General features: G+C 36.8%; 1 protein-coding gene across 2 annotated transcripts in view; it reads right to left on the bottom strand.

Annotated features, from left to right (window-relative positions):
• The window catches only part of GC (GC vitamin D binding protein), a 42,569-nt gene extending 14,970 nt beyond the window's left edge, over positions 1 to 27,599 (bottom strand). For both annotated transcript variants that reach the window (XM_009447755.2, XM_016951604.4), the window contains exons 1-8: positions 27,456 to 27,599; positions 12,711 to 12,780; positions 11,680 to 11,812; positions 8,814 to 9,025; positions 7,191 to 7,323; positions 6,795 to 6,889; positions 1,418 to 1,547; positions 89 to 291 (exon numbers count right to left, since the gene is read on the bottom strand). In XM_009447755.2, the coding sequence (XP_009446030.1) occupies positions 89 to 291; positions 1,418 to 1,547; positions 6,795 to 6,889; positions 7,191 to 7,323; positions 8,814 to 9,025; positions 11,680 to 11,812; positions 12,711 to 12,780; positions 27,456 to 27,567 (1,088 nt within the window). In that variant the 5' untranslated portion in view covers positions 27,568 to 27,599. The remainder of the gene's footprint in view (positions 1 to 88; positions 292 to 1,417; positions 1,548 to 6,794; positions 6,890 to 7,190; positions 7,324 to 8,813; positions 9,026 to 11,679; positions 11,813 to 12,710; positions 12,781 to 27,455) is intronic.
• Between the last annotated feature and the right edge of the window lie 273 nt (positions 27,600 to 27,872).

The raw sequence follows: 27,872 nt of genomic DNA, 5'->3' as shown, positions 1-27,872 counted from the left end.
AGCATACCTTCCCTCCATCTGGCTGGCCCCCACTTTTTGTCCAGATGAACTTAAAATGGGAACACGTTTTCACATCACCTCTACTTACTTATCCATGACTTTGGTGTTTCCTGGATCACACACATCTTTGTTTGTGGGCAACTCTACATCTGGAAGCTCGGGGAGTTGGGCAGCTGGCATGAAGTAAGTGCACACAAAAACGTCCATGGCTGTTTTTTCTTGACAACAGTCTTGAAACTTAGAATTCTTTGTAGATAAATTGTCACAGAGTTTTACTGTGTGTTCAGGCAGCTACAAAACGAATGGTTAGTTTGTGCATTGTTAGTTTCCTGATAGTCTAATTAAAAATAAGAATTACATAGGCTTACAAGCTTTGGCATCACATTTATGAAAGTCAATATGAAGACTCTCAGAAAGAAAATTGGTACAATATTTGGAAAGGCAGTTTGTCAATATGTACTGAAAGTCTTAAAAATGTACAATTCTATTTTTAAGAATTTATACTCAAAATAATTGTAGATAAAACGACAACAACTATAAGGCTATTAAGTGCAACGTTGCCTAAAATATTTTTAAAAATCCAACACAACCTAAATACAATAGAGGATTAGTAAAATAAAAATATGGTGTGTCTAGATAGATAGATGTAATACATGACATGGATATAGGCAACAGAGTCCTATTTAGCCATTATAAATCCTTATAGAAAAGCATCTATTAACACAGACATGCATTTTTAATGGAAAAAGACAAGGCAACACAATGAATCTATTACTACACAGATTGACAAGATCTTGGAGACTGACCTTCAGCTAAAGCAATTATTCAAATTTAAATAGTTTTAAAGGATTATGAAAATGAAAAATGGTAAAAAAAAAATTGAGATGGGCATCAAATTATAAAAAGTATACTAAAAACAGTAGTAGCGTCTACTAGTATAATGGTTGAAGTGCTGCTTAATGGAACTTTACGCAATAATGAAAATGATCTGTATTTGCACTATCCAATACCATTGTGCATTTGAAATGTGGTTAGTGAAACTGAAGAACTGAATTTTAAATCATATTCAACTTAAACATATATGTTTAACTTTAACTATAATTAAATTTAAATGACCATATGTGGTAATGAATACCATACAGTGCAAGTAGCATAAGGTCTTGGGAATCAGATAATCTCATCTTTGCATATGGACTTTGCCACTTACTAGTTGTGTGGTAACAAATTATTGACCCTTACTAATCTTCTGTTTTCTCACCTGTACAGTGATGTTAATAATTATTTATATTTCATAGAATACATGTGAGCATCCGTTAGGATAATGCATATGAAATAGAGCTTAGAAGAGTACCTGCCACTCAGTACTTGGCACTCAATACCTGGCACATGGTGATAATGATAATAAAGCTTGTCTTACCTCTTTGGCCATGCAATCTTCAGAGGCAGACTCACAGCATTTGGAGAGGATGTTAGTAATATCTTCAGCTAGTGGCAAAACATCCTCCAGATCAGCAGTAGGCACTTTTTGGGCTAACTTTATGAGATTGCTAAACAGTTAAAAATACATTTGTTAGCTTATCAACATTCTCAGTTTTCTTGGTTTTGTGATGAACGCACTATTTGGAGAAATAATATCACAGTTTCAACTCCTTGGCCTCAAGAGATGCATGGGAGCACATCTGCCATGTGATAGATCTTATGTACCCAAGCCACAGACTCAAGATCAAGAGATCCCTAATGAATCTTTTCAAATTTTCAGTACCCAAATGCAGCTTCTCTTCTTGCCAGATATACATAATGAAAGCACTCCTTTAAAATGTTAGATCTAAAGCATCAATGAAGAAGTCACAAATGTCTCTTTCTCTCTATTCATAAGGCCAATGTTGTATTTTTGTGGCCTCTCACAGAGTTGTAAAAGTGTGTTTTATAAATTCTTTTAGAAACTATAGAGACCTGTAGCTTTACACCACAGAGTTAATAAATGTTCACATTTTGGGTGTGTAACCTTTCAGTATTTTATGTGTGAATGGTATGCTATACTATTCTCATATTTGCCTTTTTCACTTAATATACCAGGAATAACATTAAATATTTTTTCAATATTAATATTCCTAATATATCATGAATATGATTAAATATTATTTTAAAAAATTGTGGTGAAAATGACATTAAATTTACTATCTTGACCATTTTTAAGGTATACATTCAGTATTTAAGTATATTTACATTGCTTTGCAACAGATCTCTAGAAATTTTTCTCATGCAAAACTAAAACTCTGTACTCATTAAACACTGATTTGCTCTGCTCCCACTTCCCCTCACTCATCCTCCCACTCCTTGGCAACCACCTTTCTATTTTCTGTCTTTATGATTTTGATTACTTTAAATACTTCGTATGAGTTGGAATTGTACAGTATTTGTCCTTTTCAGACTGGCATATTTCACTTAGCATAATGAAAGTCCTCAAGGTTCATCCTTGTAGCATGTGACAGGATTTTCTTTTTTTTTCAGGCTACATAATATTCCATTGTATGTATATACCACATTGTCTTCATCCATTCATCTGTTGATGGACATATGGGTTGCTTCCACCTCTTGGTTATTGTGAATAATTCTGCAGTGAACATGGAAGTGCAAATCTCTTTGAGATCCCACTTTGAATTTTTAAGATATATACCCAGAAGTGGAATTGATGGATTACATGTTAATTCTATTTTTAATGTTTTGAGGGACTTCCATACTGTTTTCCATAATGATTGCACCACTTTACATTCCTACCAACAGTGTACAAGCGTTCCAATTTCTATGCAACTTTGCTAACATTTGCCAATTTCTGTTCTTTTGATAGTGATTATCCTAATGGGTATAAGGTGATACCTCACTGTAGTTATGGTTTGCATTTCCCCCATCCAATTATTATACTAACTAGGCCTGACCCTGCTTAGCTTCTGAGATCAGACAAGATTGGGCGCGTTCAGAGTGGTATGGCGGTAGACTTGATTTGCATGTATCTTAAGGTTAGTGACGTTGAGCATCTTTTCATATGTTTATTGGACATTAGTATATTTTGTTTCAATAATTGTTTATTCAAGTCTTTTACCCCTATTTTAATTAAGCTACTTGTTTTTTTGTTATTGAGTTATAGAAGTTCCTTATATATTCCGAATATTAAACCCTTATCAGATAGCTAAATCTGTTCATAGCAAATGCTATTTCCTTGAAGTACATTTCTGGACATGAATACAAGTATCACTTAATGATTATATAAGTAATATATATGGTGGCTTTATATTATAAATTCCCTCTGTTCTGCCTGTCAAACTACTATCTCTATGTAAAAGGAAAACTAAAGAAAGGACTAGAGAAACTGTCATTGAGTATTCAAGTAGTTCTGAGGGACTGTTATATTTAAAGAAACTAGTTTTTGTTTGTTTGTTTGTTTGAGACGGAGTCTCGCTCTGTCGCCCCAGGCTGGAGTGCAGTGGTGCAATCTTGGCTTACTGCAAGCTCTGCCTCCCAGGTTCATGCCATTCTCCTGCCTCAGCCTCCTGAGTAGCTGGGACTACAGGCACCCGCCACCATGCCTGGCTAATTTTTTTTTTTTATTTTTTTTTTATTTTTAGTAGAGACGGGGTTTCATCGTGTTAGCCAGGATGATCTCGATCTCCTGACCTCGTGAACCACCTGCTTCGGCCTCCCAAAGTGCTGGGATTACAGGTGTGAGCCACCGTGCCTGGACAAGAAAGTAGTTTCTATTCCCATTACGGAAGCTTATTATGCATTGCTGGCAAGAAGTTATTTGATTATCATTAGAGGAAAAAAACTTCTGAGGACAGTAGAAGGAATCAAAGAGACTGTAAGTACGGAGGGAAAAAAAGTTGGCAAATCTAGATGTTTGATAAAGTATGAGAGAAGTGCAGCATAGAAACTATCAAAATTAAAATACAAGTTAACAGTAGTCATACAAAAATCAAAGTGAAGGTTGCAAATATAAGGTTGATATGGTTTGGCTATGTCCCCACGCAAATCTCATCTTTAATTGTAACTTACACAATTCCCACATGTGGTGGGAGAAACCTGGTGGGAGGTGATTGAATCATGGGGGTGGGTCTTTCCTGAGCTGTTCCCGTGACAGTGAATGAGTCTCACAAGATCTGATAGTTTTGAAAACAGGAGTTTCTCTGCACAAGCTCTCTCTTTGCCTGCGACCATCCATGTAAGATATGATTTGCTCCTCCTTGCCTTCCACCATGATTGTGAGGCCTCCCTAGCCATGTGAAACTGTGAGTCCAATTAAACCTCTTTCTTTGTAAATTGCCCAGTCTCAGGTATGTCTTTATCAGCAGCATGAAAAGAGATTAATACAGTAAATTTGTACCAGGAGTGCGGTGCTGCTGAAAAGATACCCGAAAATGTGGAAGTGACTTTGGAACTGGGTAACAGGCAGAGGTTGGAACAGTTTGGAGGGCTCAGAAGAAGACAGGAAAATGTGGGAAAGTTTGAAACTTCCTAGAGACTTGTTGAATGGCTTTGCCCAAAATGCTAATAGCGATATGGACAATAAGGTCCAGGCTAAGGTGGTCTCAGATGGAAATGAGGAGCTTTTTGGGAACTGGAGCAAAGGTGACTCTTGTTATGTATTAGCAAAGAGACTGGTGACATTTTGCCCCGGCCCTGGAGATCTGTGGAACTTTGAACTTGAGGAAAATAATTTAGAATATCTGGCAGAAGGAATTTCTAAGCAGCAAAGCATTCAAGAGGTGAATTGAGTGCTGTTAAAGGCATTCAGTTTCAAAAGGGAAGCAGAGCATAAAAGTTCAGAAAATTTGCAGCCAGACAATGTGAGAGAAAAGAAAAGCCCTTTTTCTGAGGAGAAATTCAAGCTGGCTATAGAAATTTGCATAAGTAACAAGGAGCTGAATGTTAATCCCCAATACAATGGGGGAAAATGTATCCAAGACATGTCAGAAGTCTTCACAGCAGCCCATCCCATCACAGGCCTGGAGACCTAGGAGGACAAAGTGGTTTCTTGGACCAGGCTCAGGGTTCCCGTGCTGTGTGCAGTCTAGGTATTTGGTGCCCTGCATTCCAGCTGCTCCAACCATGGCTGAAAGGGGCCAATGTAGAGCTTGGGGCATGGCTTCAGAGAGTGCAAGCCTCAAGCCTTGACAGCTTTCACGTGGTGTTGAGCCTGTGAGTGCACAGAAGTCAAGAATTGGGTTTTGGGAACTTCCACCTAGATTTCAGAGGATGTATGGAAACACTTGGATGTCCAGGCAGAGGTTTGCTGCAGGGGCAGGGCTCTCATGGAGAACCTCTGCTATGGCAGTGCAGAAGGGAAATGTGGGGGTGGAGCCTCCAAATAGAGTCCCTACTGGGGCACTGCCTTATGGAGCTATGAGAAGAGGGCCACCGTTCTCCAGACCCCAGAATGGTAGATCTACTGACAGCTTGCACTGTGCACCTGGAAAAGCCACAGATGCTCAATGCCAGCCTTTGAAAGCAGCTGGGAGGGAGGCTGTACCCTGCAAAGCCACAGAGGTGGAGCTGCCCAAGACCATGGGAATATGCCTGTTGCAGCAGCGTGAGCTGGATATGAGACATGGAGTCAAAGGCGATCATTTTGGACCTTTAAGATTTGACTGCCCCACTGGATTTTGAACTTGCATGGGGCCTGTAGCCCCTTTGTTTTGGCCAATTTTTCCCATTTTTAATGGCTGCATTTACCCAATGCCTGTACCCCCATTGTATCTAGGAAGTAACTAGCTTGCTTTTGATTTTACAGGCACATAGGCAGAAGGGACTTGCCTTGTCTTGGATGAGACATTGTACTGTGGACTTTTGAGTTAATGCTGAAGTGAGTTAAGACTTTGGGGGACTGTTGGGAAGGCGTGATTAGTTTTGAAATGTGAGGACATGATATTTGGGAAGTGCCAGGGGTGGGATGATATGGTTTGGCTGTGTCCCCACACAAATCTCATCTTGAATTATAACTCCCACAATTTCCACATGTCATAGGAAGAAACCAGTGGGAGGTGATTAAATTATTGGGGTGGGTCTTTCCTGTGCTGTTCTCATGATAGTGAATGAGTTTCATGAGATCTGATCATTTTAAAAACAGGAGTTTCTCTGCACAAGCTCTCTCTTTGCCTGCTGCCATCCACGTAAGATGTGACTTGCTCCTCCTTGCCTTCCACCATGATTGTGAGGCCTCCCCAGCCATGTGGAACTGTTAGTCCAATTAAACCTCTTGCTTTTGTAAATTCCCCAGTTTCGGGTATGTCTTTATCAGCAGAGTGAAAATAGACTAATACAAAGGTAGATAACTAATGAGAATAAATTAATGAAGGGCAAGAGATATATACTGTATAGCACAAGTCTTCATACAACAAGTAAGAATTCAGATGTCTCATTCCAAGAAAAATTGGGCAAGGCAAATAACAGGTAATAAACAAAAGGTTGTGTTTTTTTGGTTTGTTTTTGTTCTTGTTTTGCTTTTTTGCTTGTAACATATGCTAATATGAACACTGAAAAAATATTTTCTAGTGGTCAACTATATGGAAAAGATTGATTAAAAGCAAATCTCATGTTTTATGACATAAACTTTTTCCTTATTTTTCATAATCTGTATAGAGAAAAGACAACGAGAATTTGGCCAGATTTTTGAAGATTATTGGAGCTGAAACGTCTATTTTATATCTTTCAATATAGACAGCTTCTTAAAAAACCCTAATATTATGGATAGACAGTGCAGAACCAAACATCTAAATATGACAATAGCACTTAATCTTTACCTGAGCCTTGATTTCTTCTCCCCATAAGCAGCATATTGTGAGCAGACTCTATTTGACAGAGTGGTGAGAAGTGATAAATGTTTAAGCTGGAGTCTCTAGAAAACAAGTGAAAGAATCTCATTATATGGTCAAGACTCATTGAATACTGTATAAATGGCAAAAATAGGGACTATTAATTTCATGATTTTTTAATGAATAGGAAACTGAACACTGGTGAAAGGAACTTATTGATATTACTTTTCCGGAGGTATTACATTTATTTTCCAATTAAGAAGATGCAAGGGTGGCATTTTAGAAACTTTTACTGATTGCAAAATCTCAATTTCTACCATTATCTAAAAGGAATGCTATTAGAAGAAAAAAACGTAAACAAATAATAAGTAAAATGGGACATACCTCTTTCAAAAAGCATACAGTTGGGCTTGCAGAGGTACAGCAGGACCCTACCATAGAAAGATAACTCTTGGTGTAACTGACTAAAAGTGACAGAGGAGCTTGTCCATAATTAGTGGAATATTCCCACATAAATCTGTGGAGGAAAAAATAGAATTGGTTAAAAAATTTGTGAATAAAGAAAATCTACTTTTTTATTTGAGACAGTGTCTTGCCCTGTCATCTAGGCTGGAGTACATGGTATAATCATAGCTCACTGCAGTCTCAACCTCCTGGCCTCAAGCGATCCTCCTGCTTCAGCTTCCTGAGTAGCTGGGACTTCAGGTGCATGCCACCATGCTCATCTAATTTTTTAATTTCTTGTATAAATTAGGTCTCACTAATTGTCCCAGGTTGGTCTTGAACTCCTGGGCTCAAGTGATCCTCTGACCTCAGCCTCTCAAAGTGCTAGGATTACAGATGTGAGCCACCATGCTTGGCCCCCAAAACCTACTTTTTAGTAAGTATTTTGATGGACAAAGGATATATGTTACATTAATTTATAGTTTTAATATCTAAAAAACACTAAGAATTTAGAGAAAAGGTTATAATACTGGCCACTATTAATCAGTATATTCATTAAAAATAGATTTACAAATTTCTATGTGGTTTGTGTGAGAGGAGGGGCCATTTGTCCCTTTATTCACTCAATGTCTGGTCAGGTGTATCACCCATGGTATCTGCTTGTTAATTAAGCTGCTAATTGAATTAATTAAAATGAATGTAATTGCTAGATTATTTTTCGTTATCTATCTCAGTTTATTATTTTAGATAATTATTATGTATAGATTACTTATTTTTTGGAAGAAATAATTTCTATTTCTGGGAATAGATGTCCTTATGGATCTAAAAGGGACTGAAATTCTGGGCAAAATCCTCTTTGAAAATTGACAGGAATGAGCAATCCTACTAATTTTTACAATTTGTGACCACTTTGAATGACATTGCTCCTGGTTTTTGAATATGTATATATTTCTTACTTTAATAAATGTATTTTCCCCCAGTTTTGTTCATTTTTGTGACCTTCCAAGACTAACATAAAGATTCAGTGTATAATCTGGCCCCTTGTGCATGTTAAACAATAAAAATTTCAAGGTTATGTGTTTACTTGATGTAGTAGATGTGTCATATTTACACGTACACGTCACATGTTTCTGGGATGTATAGGAGTGAAGAGAGAAGCTGTCTATTTTTTATGCTTTACTGGAAATTAAGTATTTAAAATGTGTACAGCAATAAAATTGCTTCTATCATATGACATACGCAATGATCCTTAGCATCAGGGAAATCACCACAGGGGCTGTCAAATATTTGAAAATATATCATGTGGACAGGATACTCAAGTGATTCTGGTTCAGATAATAGGATTAGGGTTAGTAAGAGTTTGGGAAAATTGATTTTATCTCTGAGAAAGGCATTCACAAAACTCAGCACCAAAGGGAAGATGGGCTGTCTCGGATGACAGTCAAGTTATCAGAATTTGTTCAGGTTGCTGTAGAAGAGGTGTTTCCACAGAGTAGGGGGTTAGATTAGAGTCATTTCTGATACTTTAGGTCCTAAAGTTCTATTTATGATGAAAGCACTCACTGATTAGCATATTCCTTTGGATCTTTCCTGAACGCCTCACAGATTTCATCATTTGTGGGTTCCACGTAGGTAGGGAATTCCTGTGGCTGGTGTTTCAGAGCAGCCATGCAGAGCTTTCGTTCCAGGCCCTCTTTCGTGCAGCACTCAGCAGTGCCTGGGTGAACGGGGAATGGAGAATTACTTTCACAGGACTTGGCAGACAGTGCTGAGGTCTGGAGGAGAAGGAAAAAGGAAACTCATATATATATGTAAATTTCCAGGCTTTTAGACTTCCATTTAATATAATATCTTAGCCTATAATTAGAAAATTCTCATTTATAACTATGTATTCATGCCAAGGGCTCCATGAAGTGATTTTTTAACATGACAAGTTGTGTGATTATCGGCAAGTATAGGATCTTATTTATGTTAATAAATGACTCCTCAGAGTAGAACAAAAATAGAACTTTGAATAACAAATGGACAGTGTTTATCTGATTAGAGCCATTAGAATTGTACTCTGTAGCCTAGTGTTCCTCCGTGGGGATATTAACATCTCTGAGGATGAGAGGGTCATTTGAAAAAGCTCCACAGACGATTCTGTCTTCATCTCCCACCTGCTTTCTGCTGTAAATGCCCCAATAAGAGTGAGGAGGACCTCCCTCTGTTTATTAAATGAGCTCTCCTTCCCTCCCTTTGTGAAATGAGTAGACTCTTGATTGCTGGTTCCTTTAACTTTCTACATTATTTGCATTCTCTTACCTAATGATTCTTGAACCTGCTTTTGCATCAGAATTACTCATAAACTGCATAAAATAAAAAATGCTTTGGTTGCACAACACAGAAATTCTGTTTCAGTAGGTCAAAAATAGGGCCTGAAAATCTGTTTTTCCCAAGCTCCAAGATTTATGTGCAGGTGCAGTGTAGGTTGAAAACCACTGATGCACCTGCATTTACTGCTTCAACAATGATACACTGATACCTGTGAGCAGACTAAGCACCATCAAAACAATCGTAGCATCAAAATGTTCTTTTTGGAAAAATTTCATATTTGAAATTAAAATCTAAAATAGAGTCACCATAGAGGAAAAAAGAATAGAAATAGTCATCATGGAAAAAATTACTTTGGGATTTATATGGGAAACAGTACTTTGACATTCTTATACTTAATTTATAAGTTAGTCATCTTTTTAAGGTAAAATTTCTAAAAATCTTTTCTACCAGTGAAGAATGGCAACGTGATGAATTACTTATGTAAACTAACTTCTCACCATCTTCCGTACCATCCTTTCATCAGATTCGGAGAAGTTAAAAATTAGACTCTTTTTCATCCTATCTCTCTTTTCAGTCCATCTTTTTCCTTTCCATTCATTTCCCTGGCAACCCTTCTTTTTGCCTTTTTAAAGTTATCTTCTTTCAAGTAAAAAAAGGTTGACAAAATGTCAAAACACTTTTCAAAAATGTTTTGAACAAGCAGGAGAAAGAGAAATATATCATGCAAAAAATATCAATGCCGTATCTGTTTTCTTATGCTCCAGGATTGTAGAGACAGATCATATCTCTGATCAAGGGATGTATTAGCAAATATATGAAATAAAATAAAAATGTGCTCTGTCATGTTGATGATTTGATGCTTTCTTATTTTAAGGTGGTACAGAAGTTCAGGTTGAAATAAAAAATATTTATGAACTTGGTGGAAGAAAAGGATTATAAAATTCTGAAAAAATAGATAAGGGACAGGTAAAGCAATTAATGGGTAAGAATATTCATTGTGTAGAATCTATTCTAATCAGATCTTTGGAGCATTGTTTCTGTATGATATCTGCTGAAGGCTTGAACAGTGAGACAAATCTGTCTGTAAAAGCCTTTATCAAAATGCATCTAAATGTCATTTGCATCAGGCCTGACGACTGCATTAATAAATTGCTGAAACTCCTTAGGTTTAACCCTTTTCAGCTACTGTCTGAACATGTCAGCATTTTAATTTTTGCATAAGTGCTATAGGGGAGAAACCTAGAATTTAGTTATGGGCACACAGGGCAACTTTTGAATCCTCCTTCCAAATTTGAAACCAACACTAAATTATTCTGGAGCACTTGGTACCAGTCCTGGCATGATGATAAAAGAGGATAAAGCTATGATCAGGTTTTTAAGCTATACACAATATTTTAGGATTCTTTCAAGAGGTTCATGAGCTGATATGTATATATATATTAAATTATATAATATATAAAATGTATATATACATATATATTTAATTTCAATAGTTTTGGGGGAACAAAACTATTTTGTTTTTGGTTACATGGCTAAGTTCTTTAGGGGTGATTTCTGAGATTTTGGTGTACCTATCACCGGAGCCGTGTACAGTGTACCTAATGTATAGTTTTTTATCCCTCACCCCCTTCACCCTTCTCTCCAAGTTCCCAAAGTCCATTATATCCTTCTTATGCCTTTAAATCCTCATAGCTTAGCTCCCACTTATAAGTGAGAACATACGATATTTGGGTTTTCATTCCTGAGTTACTTCACTTAGAATAATGATCCATGGGCTGATATTTGAGATCAAATGTATGGTGATAAAAACTTAGGTTTTAGAGTCATATCTGGATTTATATTTTATAACTCCTTCTTGCTAGCAATGTACATTTAATAAATCACTAAATTACTCTATGACCCAGTTTTCTCATTTGAACCTTGTAGGAAGAATGGGTAATATTGACTCATTATGTTAGAATAAACCAGGCTGTAAACACAACAGGCTTCATATTTCCCCCAAACTAGGAGTAAATGGAGTTGCTGTCTAAAATTTTTTCAACACATGGTATAAAGGCCTATTTTGGCTTCCTTCTCTGGGCTGCCACAGAGACAGCCAGCCACAGAAACCTACCCTGGTGTCATAGCAGTCAGGGTCAGCCCCTTCCGCACAGCAGGCTTCGGTCAAGGAGACAACTTCCTTCACAAGTTGGCTGACCTGTTCAAACGTGCCACTGGGAAATTTTCTACTGTACAGGACTAGTGACCTGAGGGGAAAATAAGACAATATATCAATTAGAACTGAAAGGTTTTTTTTTTTTGAGACGGAGTCTCGCTCTGTTACCCAGGCTGGAGTGCAGTGGTATGATCTCAGCTCACTGCACTCTCTGCCTCCCAGGTTCAAGCAATTCTGCCTCAGCCTCCCGAGTAGCTGGGACTACAGGTGTGCACCACTACGCCCGGCTAATTTTTGTATTTTTAGTAGAGACAGGGTTTCACCATGTTGGCCAGGATGGTCTAGATCTCTTCACTTCGCAATCCACCCTCCTTGTCCTCCCAAAGTGCTGGGATTACAGGCGTGAGCCGCCGTGCCCGACCAGAACTGAAACTTTCTTTTTACATTTTGGCACATTAAAATATGAAACCTGTTCAATGTTTAAATGAAATATTGTACACATTTACTTCTTTATTTGGCTAATGAAAAAAATGAGGTTTAATTTAAAAAGCAGTTTTTGTTCTAGGCAAATTTATCTTGGAAAGCAGTAGAAATTGAACTTAGGACTTCCATCAAACCAATATGGTGTTGTCCTTCTTAAGCCTCCCCAAATGTACTTGCTCTGTACCTCATTGCCTTGGTTTCCCAGATTCCTAGAATGTACAATTGCATTTTAATGACCTTAGAAAGCTATGCTTTACGTATTATCTTTGAACTCATTCATAAACTTACTGGTGACAAATTCTTAGACTGTGGTAACCAGAGGTCATCTGGAATCTCTGGATGTCCTTAATTTGCTTGACTCCTGTGCCTACCTTGGGCCTGGGGCTCTGTCCTCTTACTCTTGGCAAGGATTAAGGATTAACCTCCATGCTGAGTCAAAGTTACCTCACACTCAGTTTTGTTCAAGATCAAATCACCAACAGAGTGAGTGGCTGCTGCACACTTACAGAGATGTGAAGTCCTCCTTTCCCAGATGGGAGAATTCCTTGCAGACTTTATTCTTTTCATAATCCCGGCCTAGGAGGCAGAAATAGAAAAATTTGTATGTGTCCCCTTTTGATGAATATTATGTTACATGTACATGTACAAAGTGATCTTCCACATGGCCTACAATGAAAGTCGTATTTTCTCAATGTCTATATGCAATTTCATATTTTGGGGGCCTTTCTAGCTCTTCTCTCATAACAGGCCACAATTTTATGACATTCTGTTATATTTTAGTCACCAGCAGAACAAAAGGAGAGAGTAAACTAATACTGAACGTAAGTGAGTCAAATGATACGTGTCAACTAGTGAGTCAGAAGCTATTGATATGGCAACTATTAGGTCCTATCTTTATAATGATATCAAAATGAGAATTTTTCTCCTTCCCTCCCTCCTTCCCACCCTGCTTCCTCCCTTCCTTCTTTTATTGTCTCAGTTTTACCTAAGGCCTGAAAAGAAAAACAGAACTACAAATAATTGGAGACTGTCTCCACTCCAAGGTGAGGGGCTGGCGCCACTAATGCAGGACTTTAAAGGAGGTGCAGGAGAGTTAGTGCTGCCACCCATGCTCTGCTACTCGGCTCCTGGCTGTCTAAGGGAAGGCTAGGAATTCAGCTGGGGACAAGGTGGAAATCAGGCAAAGAATATTTTAGACAAAGTGTGGCGAGTCTGGGGGATGGTGGGAAGTGTTTCCTTTCACTTTCACATAGTGACAAGGGCTTCAAGAAACCACTCAGCACTTGACAGGGAGCTCCTGGAATTTGGGGGGTAATGGACAGGTGTCTGATTCAGGCTGAAGAAATCTAGAGGGTGATGGGCTTGCTAAGTGGCCTGGAGAACAAAGCAGAGGACTGGGTGGGACGTTGTTGTGTGACCTGCCGACCTGATGTAGCTCAAGCAGGAGAGCGAGCTGGCTAGGAGTTGTCTTAAATATATTTCCCCCAGTCCCAGCTCTACCTCCAACAAAGTGCTATCTACAGAGCAGTGGACTGACAACAGTTGGGTCTCCGTGTGGAGGTAGACAATTTGAAAACCAGGGGCCCAGAGGAGAGTCTTAAGGTGCCAGCTGCATATGAGAGATCTCCAGGAATAACAAGGGAGAGAGATCACAGAAGAACACAGTAAGAGAAAACGGCAGCTTTACACATCTTGGTAACCAGAGGAGACAACCTTGGCTCACCATGCTGCCCATTGAATTTTTTGTCCATTGAGTTGAGTTTTTCCTGCTGCTATCTCTCTTACTAGCTTCTCCTTTCCTATGTTAGCCCTGGAGGGGGTAGAAGCAGCCTAGAGAGTAGGAGGAAGGAGGAAAAGAGAATAGGCAAAGGAGACAAGAGGCAGGTATCTGTGTCTTCCTTTCCCACCACAGGCAATAGAACTGAAACAGGCCTGAATGGGGGAGTAGCTTCAACTTTCAATGAATTAAAACATTTTTGACTATTAAATGTAACTAGCCATTCTCATGATGAAATGACATTGGTATTTGAGAGGGAACAGAAAAATCACAGTACCTGCTCTTGAGTTCATTCACGCTACAGGGAAGAGCTAGTTACTAATCATGAGACCCTCTTGTTCAACATGTCCATCACATATGTAATAGGGCGGACACATCAAAGTCAGTCAGTGTTCTCCTAACCTGACTCATCATTTATGCAAATAAGCCCAGGAAATTTCCGTCCTGTGATGTTATATCTTCGGAAAAAAATGTAGGAAGTATATAAATTGCTTACTCTGTTTTAAGTGGCTTTAACTTTTAGTGGTTTATCCTTCTCACTTTAAAGGTTGGGAAAGTCATCTCAGGTGATATGATGGTAACTGCTGTCAGGCTTTAATCCCAAAGATTTCCTCTCCTCTCTAACAGTTACAATTTTATGGAAGACAGTGTAAACATATGCCTGGGTGGAAATTTCTATTTGATGGCTTGCAGTGGAGGTGGTGGTGATTAGATACAGACTTGAAAGGGTTGTATTTTTTTTTTTTTAAAGATTCTCTTTAGGACTCATCAGATTAATGTCACCTGTTTAATGTCAGATTGCCTGTAGAGGAAGCAGTCACAGCATGTACTTTTTTGGATGGATACCCCCCCAAAATATTTTTGAGGTGAGAAAAGTCGGATTTGATAATTGTGAGAAAAAGACATTCTTCAGCAGCACTTTTTAACAAGAGACCTACTCAAACACCCTCAAAACCACACAGAAGGTGGAAAAGAATCCACATACCTGAATCCTGAATCCGATGTTATTCTGGCAACTAGGACAAGGCAGTAGAGTTGATAAAGCTAATTGTCAGTGGAACCAAAAAAACCACTTGCAACAAACCTCTGTAATGTCTGAGAACCTTCACATCTTGTACATTTTCTGAAATGTATTGATTAGTTTACAAGGCTGGATATTGTGACACGTTCAAAAGGTTAAGCAAGGCAGAAAATTTCCATTAATCATTAATGGTATTTTATGGAACTGAAGACTAGAACACAGAGAAGAATAATTAGGGCTAGAACTGTCCTCATGTGGTGATGAGCTGTACTTACGATGTCAAGAGTTGTTTTTAGTTTGCTCCTAAAGCAGAGCTAGGAGAAATGGCTGGCAGTTACATGGCAGTAGATTCTAGTAAGAAATCTTTATTCCAACTGTGTCTATTTTATAACTGAAATGAAAGCAGCCTTTTGAAGAGGTGAGTTTGTTTTATCATTGTAAATATCAAAATAGATTTAAATAACCATATATTGTAAAGATCCCTGAATTTAGTACAATGTATCCTCATCATCTATAAGATCACTTGCTGGGGATTATAATCTAGTCTCTTTTAAAAATAGCGAGAGATTATAAGGAATATTTTTTCCCAAGGCTTACTGTATTTTAAGACATACACAAAATAGCCCTAATAAGAACTTCTTTTCCTTATAATAAATAGGAGCTAAGTTTGTTTAAATTCCCCCCTACAAAATGGAAGAGGTTATTTTTATTAGTACTTCTCTTGTGACCATTCAATAACATGCAAAGTGAAATCCTGTATTCAAATGGGGTACCCCCGATGAACATTTTGAGAAATATTTTGTTTCTAACCTTCCAGATTCTGATTTCTCATTTCACTAAAAATGTAAAGTTTCATTTCATATATTATGGGAATGTGAGTGTGCATGTGAAGGTAGTGTAACTGGGCACTGCATGTTATCCCATCAGTTTGAATTTGATTAACTATTTGTGTTTGCACACAGCACTTTAGAATTCATGGGCATTATATACTGCTTTAGTTAGAATGCAAACTGATGAGAGAAAAGTGGGAAACTAGATGGAATGAATAAGGCTTAAAGAGGTTTTGAAACTATTTTTGCTGGAACATTCAGCCTTGGGCATAACAGGAAGCAAGGGAGGAAACTCAAGAGGGATATTGAGAAAGCTCAGAATTAAAATATAAAAATAACCTGTAGAGGAAGCTGTTGCACCATGATCTTTCAGGTGAGCTACCCAAAATGTACTTCTGATAAAATAATTTTATAAATTCATTTGCCCAAAGAGAAGATATCTAGCTTACAAGACAAAGCCAATGTATGTCAATCATTGTCTCAATTTTCAAATACAGCAAATAAATACTAAAGTTAATTTGCAATGTGATTATTACTAATTGATTCCCCATTCCATGGAATACTGCTTAATAAATGTTTTTGGTGTAAAACCAGTTGAGCTCACTCCAATTCATATAGTTAAATCCTGTCTCAAATGAACTGTAAAATTATACGCTCTGTTTTCAAATGTACCATTTGGTTATAAAGAAGGTGATTTGGACTTTGATACGGCCCTAGTAAATATTGGCATAATCTTAGTGACTCTGATGAAATCACTTTCACATGAAGTGACCCCCACAGTACTAAGTGTTTACAAATTTCACTAACAGAATTTTTGCTTTCTGCAATAGCATGTTCCACTTTTTATCTATATTGTGAAACATTCTGGTAAGTCCTGTTTAATTCTGAACTTTTGAAAGCCAGTGTGATTTATTTTCAGGAAATCTTTGCTGCTTCAGGCACCTTACCTCTGCCAACAGAGTTGACAATATTCATTCATACACGTAACAGATATTTTTTGAGGCTTACTTTGTGCCAGGCATTGGGTTCAATATTGAATTTGAACATACAATGGAGCCCAAAATAGACACATTCTTGCCCTCATGTAACTTTCGTTGTAATGGGGGTAGCTAATAAGATACTGCTTTGTTACAAAGTTTATTAAAGTAGGTATTTGGATGCCTTCACTATTACTAGTCTTTCACTAAAACCTAATTTGGCTCCCTAGAACAGTTATTCGTATACCAAGTACATTAATGGATCCTAAATATCATTGACATAAATAAGTGCTCATACAGGATGCTAGGAACTATCTCAAGTTGCTGTTTTCCTATTGTGTTCTGGAGAATCATGGGCTTTAACAGCTCTGTTGGGCATTTTATATTTTCACAATTTCATTTCTTTGGCATTTTTATTTCTATTCTGTACTGACAGACTCATCCGTGTCAGAAAAGCTCAGTATATTTGTTAGTGTTTTTTTAAATAAATTTACCTTTTAAGAATATGGTTTGCAGTGTTTATTCAAACTAGTCAGGCATGATATTGTTCATTTCACAGTAGTGAATTGACTTAAATAGTAAACATTATTGAGCTGGTTTAGGAAGCTGATCTGGTTATAAGAGATTTCTATATCACTAAAAATATTGCCAATGAAAAAGTTTGAGCTTGAGTCAATGAAAAGAAATTCAACCCTTTTAATACTAAACCCAGAGACCCACATGACATCTATAGATAAACTAATCTAGAAGTTAACTGTACCTCTTAGGATGATATCAGTGCGACAAATTGAGTGTCCTTTCAGACTTTGAAAATTCAAACACAAACGAAAACAGCAAAAGATATATAGTCAATGGGTTAATTACTCAGAAACTGCAACTGCAATAGGAGACAGCATCACAGACTCACTCCAACTAATGTCCTCGGGTTCACCTCGGGTGGTAGCCTGTCCTTTGTGACACTTACCAAAGTCCCAGAGGAAGCATTTTTTCTCCATGCATCTCATCCCACCTCTCTTTCCTTTTGTGGGTTGGTTACCTCCTCATCTGTAATTGCTTTTGTAGGGGTAAAGATAGAGGAGGAGGTTTGTCTCTTCCACTTTTGGGATGGGTAAAGGTGATATCCCCTGCATTTAATTTGGAAGCTTAGAACACATTGAAGCACTTCGATTCTACAGCAATATAAGTATAAATAATAATAATATCATGATAACAATGAACATTTGAGTGCCAACAATTTGGTGGTACTGTTCTAAATATTTGACATGTATTACCTGCTTTAATCTTCACAAAAATTTTATGAGGTTTGTGGTTATCACAGTTTACATCCCATGTTTACTACCTATTTTTATGCATCATTTTAAGAACTTCATCTCATATTTAAATTATTTCTATGAAAAATTGTACTTTAACTTCTAAATAACATATAACTTTTTGAGCACATTTTGTCCATGGGTTAGAGAATTACTCTATTGAAATTTAGTGATATTCTTTTTATGGTATCGAAAGATTCATTATTATTCATGCCTGTTTAAAAATCTTTATCTTTGACTATCAGTCCTGGAAAAAAGTCATTCTTATTCTTCATTTTCTCCCCCGGCCCTTTTTTTTTTTTTTAAATGAAAAAGTTTGCAGGGTTTGGCACAGGAAAATAGAAAGGTAAGCAGATTGGTTGAAAGACTCAGGCGCTTTGGTCTTAGTAGTGACAGAGACTTGAAGTAATACTCACTAGATGTTTGCTAATAGATCTTATAAAGGCGGCATATACTAATATTGCCTTTAAGCAAAATTGTCTTTATTTTCCATGAAGGTTCTTTCAGGGCAAAGATCATGTCTAAATTTTTAGGTCCTGGATGCCTGGCACAATTCTGGACATTCCCATAAAAGTCACTTCATTAAGCAAGTATTATAAAATCTGAAGAAAGTATCATTCAACAAGGGATGGCACAGTCATAGTTCCACATGGCACTCCTTTGATAAGGTGATATAAACAGTAAGTGGTGGTGATTCTGCCTCCCTGGCTAGCCATGTATGATCTATCTCAATTAAAACTTGAGAAAATATCAACTCAAAATGGATTAAAGGCTTAAATGTAAGACCTGAAGCTGTTAAACTAATATAAGAAAACATAGGGGAAAAGCTCCATGATGTTGGTCTAGGCAATGAGTTTTTTGGACATGACGCTGAAATTACAGGCAACAAAAGCAAAAAATAGACAAATGGGATTGCATCATACTAAAAGGCTACTGCACAGCAAAGGAAAAATTAACAAAGTGAAGAGACAACCCACAGAGTGGGAGAAAATATTTGCAAACCACATATCTGATAACAGGTTAATATACAAAATATGTAAGGAACTCAAACAACTCAACAACAAGAAAACCAATAACCCATTTAAAACATTAGCAAAGAACCCAAACAGACATTTCTCAGAAGAAAACATACAAATGGCCAACAGGTTTATAAAAAATGTTCAGCATCAGGAATCATTAAGGAGATGCAAATTAAAACCACAATGAGATATCACCTCACACCTGTTAGAATGGCTATTGCCAGAAAGATTGAAAGAAAAGCATTGGCAAGAATGTGGAGAAAAGGGAACTCTTTTCCACTGTTGGTGGAAATATACATTAGTACAGCCGTTATGGAAAACAGTATGGATGTTTCTCAAGAAACTAAAAATAGAACTACCATATGATTTAACAATACCACTTCTGGGTATATATCCAAAGAAATATAAATTAATAGGTTGAAGGGATGTCTGCCCTCCCATGTTTACTGTAGCATTATTCACAGCTACCGAGATGCTGAAACAACCTAAGTGTCCATCAACAGATTAATGGATAAAGAAAATGTGATGTATTTACACAGTTGAATACTATTCAGCCTTAAAAAGAGAAGGAGGGGAATTCTGTCATTTGTGACAACATGGATGACCCTGGAGAACATTATGTTAAGTAAAATAAGCCAGGTACAGAAAGAAAAATCCTGCATTATATCATATATGGAATCTGAAAAAGTTGAACTCATAGAAAAGTAAAATGATGGTTACTAGAGGCTGCAGGGAGAAGAGGAGGGAGGGAATGAGGAGCTGCTGGGAAAATAGTGCAAAATTTCAGTTAGACAGGAGGACTGTTTTGAGATCTATTTTGCGTCAGGGTGACTATAGTTAATCATGTATTTTATATTTCAAAATAACTTGAGTAAATTTCAAATGCCTCAGAAAAAATGATAAGCAGTGAGATGGTAGAGGAGTTCATTGATGATTTTATCATTCCCCATTATATATAGATATCAAACTATTCCATTGTGCCCCAGAAATGTATATAATTATAATTTGCCAATTAAAAAACAGTACATTTTAAACCAGAAAACACTGTACATGGGTGATTTCCTTTCACTGTTTCCTAACAAAATACACATCTTAATGACTACTGAAGTTATACTGTATAAACCGAAATCAAATTATGCAATCTAATGGAGAGGATATATTGGATGTGTATCATTATTTATGTCTCTGTCATCACACATGTTTTTGTCAAACAGATCCCCGAGCCATTTAAATGCATTTGAAGTCCAACAGATTGCATTGTCTTGTAGTGGAAAATTTCTATTTCAAAGATTAGTAATTTATCTTTTTAAAATTATAAAAAGTAGATATTTATATATTAATTTTTAGTATGGCCAAAAGAGTTTTATGGTGCTTGTCTGCTATAGTGATGTGTTAGCAAGAATTTTTTTTCATGAATGGAATATAATTTTCTAATTTTCTTATTAAATCCCAGTAAGAAACTGAAGGCTTATTATTGGACACTTGTAAGAACTGTAATTTAAATGGGAAATTTCACTATCAAGTACTCAATGCTATTTTGTGTTAACCATTGTGATATACATTGCTTTAAGTGCTTTTATAGCACTTCATTTGTCTTAGTAAGGCTAAAGAGAGCCTTTTAAACAAATAAATTAATAATGAGCTTTGCAGTATCATGTAGATGGAAAATGGAATGCCAATGTTTTCTACAGGATATATACTAGATATTACATTCCAATTGCCACCAGGATATAATTCCTTAGATATATTTGCTAAGAAAACTTAAAAGGAACACTCACTTCAATGTTAGCCTAGTCAACAATCCAACCATGTATTTTGTTATTTATATTTTTTAAAATCCAGTATGCAATTGTCAAATAAAAGTATTTTCATTTTAAAACCAATTATTACCTAACATTTGCAGCAGAACTGATAATATCAAAATAACAAATTTACTTTCGTGTAGTAAAATTTGAAGACTGAAATGTGTTATTCTAAGACTGTGCTCTTGCTATTGTATTTTTTAATAGATAACAAAATCACAGTTATTTCCATATAAAAATATTTTCACTCATAAATGGGAGTCGAACAGTGAGAACACATGGACACAGGGAGGGGAACATCACACACTGGGAACATCACACACTCCAATCCACTGGGTTGGAGGCTAGGGGAGGAATAGCATTAGGAGAAACACCTACTGTAGATGGTGGGTTGATGGGTGCAGCAAACCACCATGGAACATGTATACCTATGTAACAAACCTGCAGATTCTGCACATGTATTCCAGAACTTAAAGTTCATATATATATATATATATATATATATATATATATACACAAAATAAAACCCACATAGGAATTCAGCTGCATCAGCAGATACGAATGTGAAAGACATGTATAACTACATAACACTCCTTGTATATTCCAATAAATCTTTCTAAATCAGCTTTCAAAAAAAAGTTATGTAAGTTTCACTTCTCTAGGATGAAAAACAATTTGTTAAATGTAAACATATTTAAACAATTCATATGTGATTTCATTTATAGAGAATAAAAATGGCTGGTAACTAATTATTTTGCCTATTTTAAATGTAAAGATACAATCATTTGTTAATATTATTTTCTTTAGGTAGTGTTAAACCTCAAGTTACTATTTTACCATGACACCCAGGTTAGCAAACCCAAATGCTCATAGGATCTAGGAACCACACAACTTACATTTGATCCAAGGGAAGAAAGCATTAAATGCTCAGTGGTGAAAACTGAGGGTTTAGTCCAAAAGGAGGAGTGACAATTCAGCTCCAGTTCATCATTGCCATGTGAAAATTTGGCCCTTATTACCACACATTCCTGTGTTTCCAGAGAAGCTAGAAATCTAGAATTTTGTGGAATCTCCAGGTTTTAAAATGTTGACAAGTTAAATGAGACTTTAAAGGCAGACTTAAAGAAACTTTGTTGGCCCAAACCATGAGGGCCAAAGAAAACATCCATACGAGGCTGTATTTTATCATGATTTAAGATAGAGGCTTTGGATACAGACCACCTGGATTTGAATTCCTGCTACCCTAGGTGATAGTGAGACCGCTGGCAAGTTGCTTATCCTCTCTGTTCTTCCTCAGTTTTCTCATTTGTAAAATGAAGATGATTGTATCCTCAGGAAACAGAATATTGCCGTCAGTTATTATTATTATTATTATTATTATTATTATTATTAGCTAAATCCAGTTAGTTCATGATCATTGTTATACATATGAGTGTATATATTTATGTACATATCTATTTACACACACACACAAAAACACACACAGACACATCAGCTATCTCCTGGGAGCATGGCATCATATGAAAGAAAACTCTAAAGCCACCAATCTTTAAGGAACCTGAGTCTGATTGTAGACATACATATACAAAATCCCAATTTTGTAATATTACACAATAATTTTTTGAACACCTACTAAATGCCAAGTAATGTTCTATTACTGGGAATTACAGGAAATAACAAAAGTTCTTAATTTCACAAGGCTTACATTCTATATTTGTTACAATAAGCAAATGAACAACCAGTGATAAGATAAGGTACTAGGTGCTATGAAGAAAAAATAAATCCAAATAAGGGGATGGAAGATAATGGACTGGTAGGTGTTATTTGCGGTAGGTTGGCTACGGAAGCCCCCTCTATAAATAGACTTGTAGTAGATGCCTGAAGAAGGTGAGGAAGGGAGCTGTGAGAATATCTGGACAATCAATGTTCTAGGAATAGAGAAGAACTAATGCAAAGCCCTGGGGTGCAAAGGACTTAGAGTGTGAGATAATGTGGAGGCCAGTGTGGTCAGATCAGAATGAATGAGAAAAATAGGAGAGAGAGAGAAGAAGCAATGGGTAGAATGAAGAAGTTAGGTTACCAAAAATATTGGGGAAGGGCATCATCAATTCATTTTAGAGGTTTCTTCATTTTCTCCTATCCTAAATAGATTAAGCTGGTGGTGTTTTACAGAGTGTGCACACTTCTCCTTATATTACATATTGGTGACTGCATATGTGGCATTGCACCCGATATCAGTAAGATGAAACATTGCTATTGATTTTCAGGGAGGTTAACATTGCTCTCAGTGATGAGAGCTGTATGACCTCAGCCCTTGTGTAGGGCTGTTTTGACAGGGAAGGAAGAGAAGGAAAAGTGTAGCTCACCCACCAACCCAAAGGGAACTTTCTTCTTGCAGTTTTATATCATGTTTAATAAAAAAAATGCTGTGAATTAAATGCTTAAAGCAAAAAGGAAAATGTTCATAATAAAAACCTGTTTTTGCCAACAGCTCTTATCAACTGCAGTGGTTTATTTCCTGTTGGCATGATTACCTTAATAATTTTGTAGCTGTGTCACGACCCTCTGATCTTTGACAAACCTGACAAAAACAAGAAATGGAGAAAGGGTTCCCTATTTAATAAATGGTGCTGGGAAAACTGGCTAGCCATATGTAGAAAGCTGAAACTGGATCCCTTCCTTACACCTTATACAAAAATTAATTCAAGATGGATTAAAGGCTTAAATGTTAGACCTAAAACCATAAAAACCCTAGAAGAAAAGCTAGGCAATACCATTCAGGACATAGGTGTGGACAAGGACTTCATGACTAAAACACCAAAAGCAACGGCAACGAAAGCCAAAATTGACAAATGGGATCTAATTAAACTCAAGAGCTTCTGCACAGCAAAAGAAACTACCATCGAGTGAACAGGCAACCTACAGAATGGGAGAAAATTTTTGCAATCTACCCATCTGACAAAGGGCTAATATCCAGCTTCTACAAAGAACTTAAACAAATTTATAAGAAAAAAACAACCCCATCAAAAAGTGGGCAAAGGATATGAACAGACACTTCTCAAAAGAAGACATTTATGCAGCCAACAGACACATGAAAAAATGCTCATCAGCACTGGTCATCAGAGAAATGCAAATGAAAACCACAATGAGACACCATCTCACACCAGTTAGAATAGTGATGATTAAAAAGTCAGGAAACAACAGATGCTGGAGAGGATGTGGAGACACAGGAACACTTCTACACTGTTGGTAGGAGTGTAAACTAGTTCAACCATTGCGGAAGACAGTGTGACTATTCCTCAAGGATGTGGAGACACAGGAACACTTCTACACTGTTGGTAGGAGTGTAAACTAGTTCAACCATTGCGGAAGACAGTGTGACTATTCCTCAAGGATCTAGAACTGGAAATACCATTTGACTCAGCCATCTCATTACTGGGTATATACCCAAAGGATTTTAAATCATGCTGCTATAAAGACACATGCACATGTATGTTTATTGTGGCACTATTCAAAATAGCAAAGACTTGGAACCAACCCAAATGTCCATCAATGATAGACCGGATTAAGAAAATGTGGCACATATACACCATGGAATACTATGCAGCCATAAAAAAGGATGAGTTCATGTCTTTTGCAGGGACATGGATGAAGCTGGAAACCATCATTCTGAGCAAACTATCACAAGGACAGAAAACCAAACACCACATGTTCTCACTCATAGTTGGGAGTTGAACAGTGAGAACACTTGGTCACAGGGTGGGGAACATCATAGCCTGGGGCCTGTCATGGGGTGGGGAGCAGGGGGAGGGATAGCATTAGGAGAAATACCTAATGTAAATGACGAGTTAATGGGTGTCAGCAAACCAACATGGCACATGTATACATATGTATCAAACCTGCACGTTGTGCACATGTACCCTAGAACTTAAAGTATAACAGTAATAAAAAAGAAAACTTGAATCGAAAAAAAAGAAAAGAAAAAAATGCAAAAAAAATATATTTTTAGTGCTCCATTAACAGTGTGTAACTTAAAACTGAGATTTTTTTGGTGTAGTTTAATTTTAAAAATCAATTTTTATAAATGTTTCCTGGTCATTAAGGTAACTTTTCTATCTGCAAGTTAAAAAAAAATTATAGCTGTATCACCAGTCTTTGTTACTTGGTTTCTTTGGAAGGGAAGAGGGAAAGATATATTGTATAATAGTATTTCATCCATTTCAGTCCTAGGGGAAGAAGCTACTTGTAGGCAACTGGGAAATACTGCCTTGTTGCTTCTCATAGGGTAGCAAAAGTGGACATTTTCTTATGACACTAACCAGATTTAGCAGATTTGGTAAGCTCTTTTCTCCAAGATGTACCCAGTGGCTTGGGAACAAGATTCCCAATGCTGTTTGATAGGAGAGGGCTGGCTTAATTGGAACCTGTCCAGTAAAGGTTCATCTGTAACAGTATCCATTTTAGATCCAAGGTTTCCAGAGAATAGTTCCACAGGTATAGACATTGTAGAAAAGGGTCAATATGTTTAGATACTCCGAGTTAGATAAGATTTCTTTCCTGTAGTGTTTCTCAGAACCTTTAGGACAACAAAGGCATGGGTTGTGAAACCACCAAGAAGGAATAAATTATGGCTCATTTCTTAAATATATTTGGCCACAGAAACTTCTTTTCAAGGTAAGTCTTGAGTGTAATATATTTTGAAACAGGTGCTTAAATAAATGCTGTGGGTGGTCAGCTCTCTGGAACTATAACAGGCAGAGAAAACTGCAATTCAAACCAATCCCCCACAATACAAGGCTACTCAGAACCTAAGAGTTCTCAGAACTCCCTTAATCTGTACACTTTGTAACTTCCTGCCAGGAAAGAACACAGCTAGCTTCTAAGTAAACTGCTGACTTGGTCTTTGGGTCATGCTCAGGTATTAAAGAATAGAGAATTGATAGATCAGGACTACTCCCCCCAAGTATTGAAAGTTAATGCTTACAAGTGTATTATGTATGTCTCAAGATATCATCTGGCATATGGCACATGGGTTATAAGAATGAAGTTTAGATCTTCTAGGGGACTGACTGGAGGTTTTTAGCATCCATTTCATCAGAATCTGAGGACTGCTGAGAATGTTGAAATAGAGATTGCAGAATGCTCTGTTATTCTCCAAAGGACACTTTCATTCTTTGAGGTGAAGCCAATGCGCACCTATTGAGTCAGCAGTCTAAGATGGTGATTCATGCTCCTGGTTATGGCCTCCGTATATAATTCCAATTCCTAGCCATTATTGGGCCTTCTGTGTTTGAAGATCCTGATCTGAACCTGCTTCAGTAGGATTTTTCAGGATCAGATCTGCCCCAGCAAATCCTTGGCCAAAAGAATAAGACTTAAAGGGATTTCTTGGAACATGGCCTATTCAGAGGTCTTATAAGGGACACAATTTATGTTGCTTTTTTATACCCTATGCTGTCTGGGAAAGACTTTGTAGTCTTACCTAAGGATGCATAGCTTACTTAAGAATTGATGGGTAAGACAAGTTAAAATAATTTGAATGATGAAAGTAAGACCAAGGAAAAGTAAATGTAAGAAGAAGAATAAAAAGTCAAGAGTGAGGTTATTCATGTTACAGTTAATAACTGATAATTCTTGGGAACACACATTTTATTCCAATGGTAAAATACATTACTATTATGAATAATAGTGTACGAATTAGGTGAGGCTGTTAACTGACAGCCCTAAATGAAAATCTTAATTTTACAAAGCAGGATAAATGCAGATGTCCCTTGTGAACATTAAAGAATCAGCCAGAAAAGTAAATTGAAGCTAGTGATGAAAAGTTTCCCAGCTGTAGAATTCATAAAGTTGTATACTTCCCATAATCTCAGTCTTTATCATGTAAAAAAATTTTTAAATATTGCCCAAAGATGAACACACCATCTGAAGAATAATTTCAATGAAAAATATAACTGAATTATCTTATTTGTGGTTATGTTTCATTGCTATAGAAAAATCTTATGTGATGGATATTTTTAAAAATACAATGCATTTTCAAATATTGCATGTATAGGATTCATCTAAGGGGATCAAAGAAATCTCTAAGTTGACATCATGCATCATTGGCATGGTATATTACACTCGATGGTAATAAATATTTGAAGTCTGAATAAATGCTTAATGGTGGATCACAGTCTTTATATGCATTATCTTGTAACAATTAGCAAATGTCTAATTTTAAATTATTCTCTCTAGGTCTTGCTTATCAACAAAGGAGGGAGAGATAATTGACAAATTATATCATTCCATTTACTTTCTTTAACAAGATTCTTGTGTTGATTTTTTTTGTCAATTCCAATTCAACATTACATGGCATCGTGGAGCTCTGATTAATGCCTCTCTGGTCCTTATCCCTCTCCCCAACATATTCACCAGTTCTTCTGTTTCTTACTTTTTATTTCATTTTTTAAGTGATAATATAAAATTAAACTAGTAAGAATTTCTGTAAATGGTCACAACAAAAGAAATCTTACCTCTCTCTAAAGCATGTCCAAATGCCACAGCAAGCAGTAGTACCAGGACCCTCTTCATTTTTCTACCAGAGAGTCTTTCTTGCAGCACCTCCTCTCTCCTGTAGGTGACCATGTAAAGTGGTAGCCAAAAGTAATTGGTTTCCTTTTTACGAAGATTCCTGACTATGAATTAATCAATTATTAATCTCTACACAGAAGCAAGGGGCTGTTATCTTTGGCCCAAAAGAGATAAAATAATATCAATCAAGGTAAATAGACACCCTGGGGATACTGTAGTGGAAAATCTAGGAGATTTTAATCATTAACTTTGTCAAACTGCAAAAGAGCCAAGGTATATAGATTATTTTCCACTGCTGTTCCTCACTAAAGTTTACTTAATATGTTAGTAACGCACACCTTCTCCCCCTGTATAGGGCT

This window comes from Pan troglodytes, chromosome 3 (assembly GCF_028858775.2).
Source record: "Pan troglodytes isolate AG18354 chromosome 3, NHGRI_mPanTro3-v2.0_pri, whole genome shotgun sequence".
NCBI lineage: Eukaryota > Metazoa > Chordata > Mammalia > Primates > Hominidae > Pan > Pan troglodytes.
Note: the sequence above shows the minus strand (reverse complement) of the source record. Positions and strands in the feature narration are given on the sequence as shown.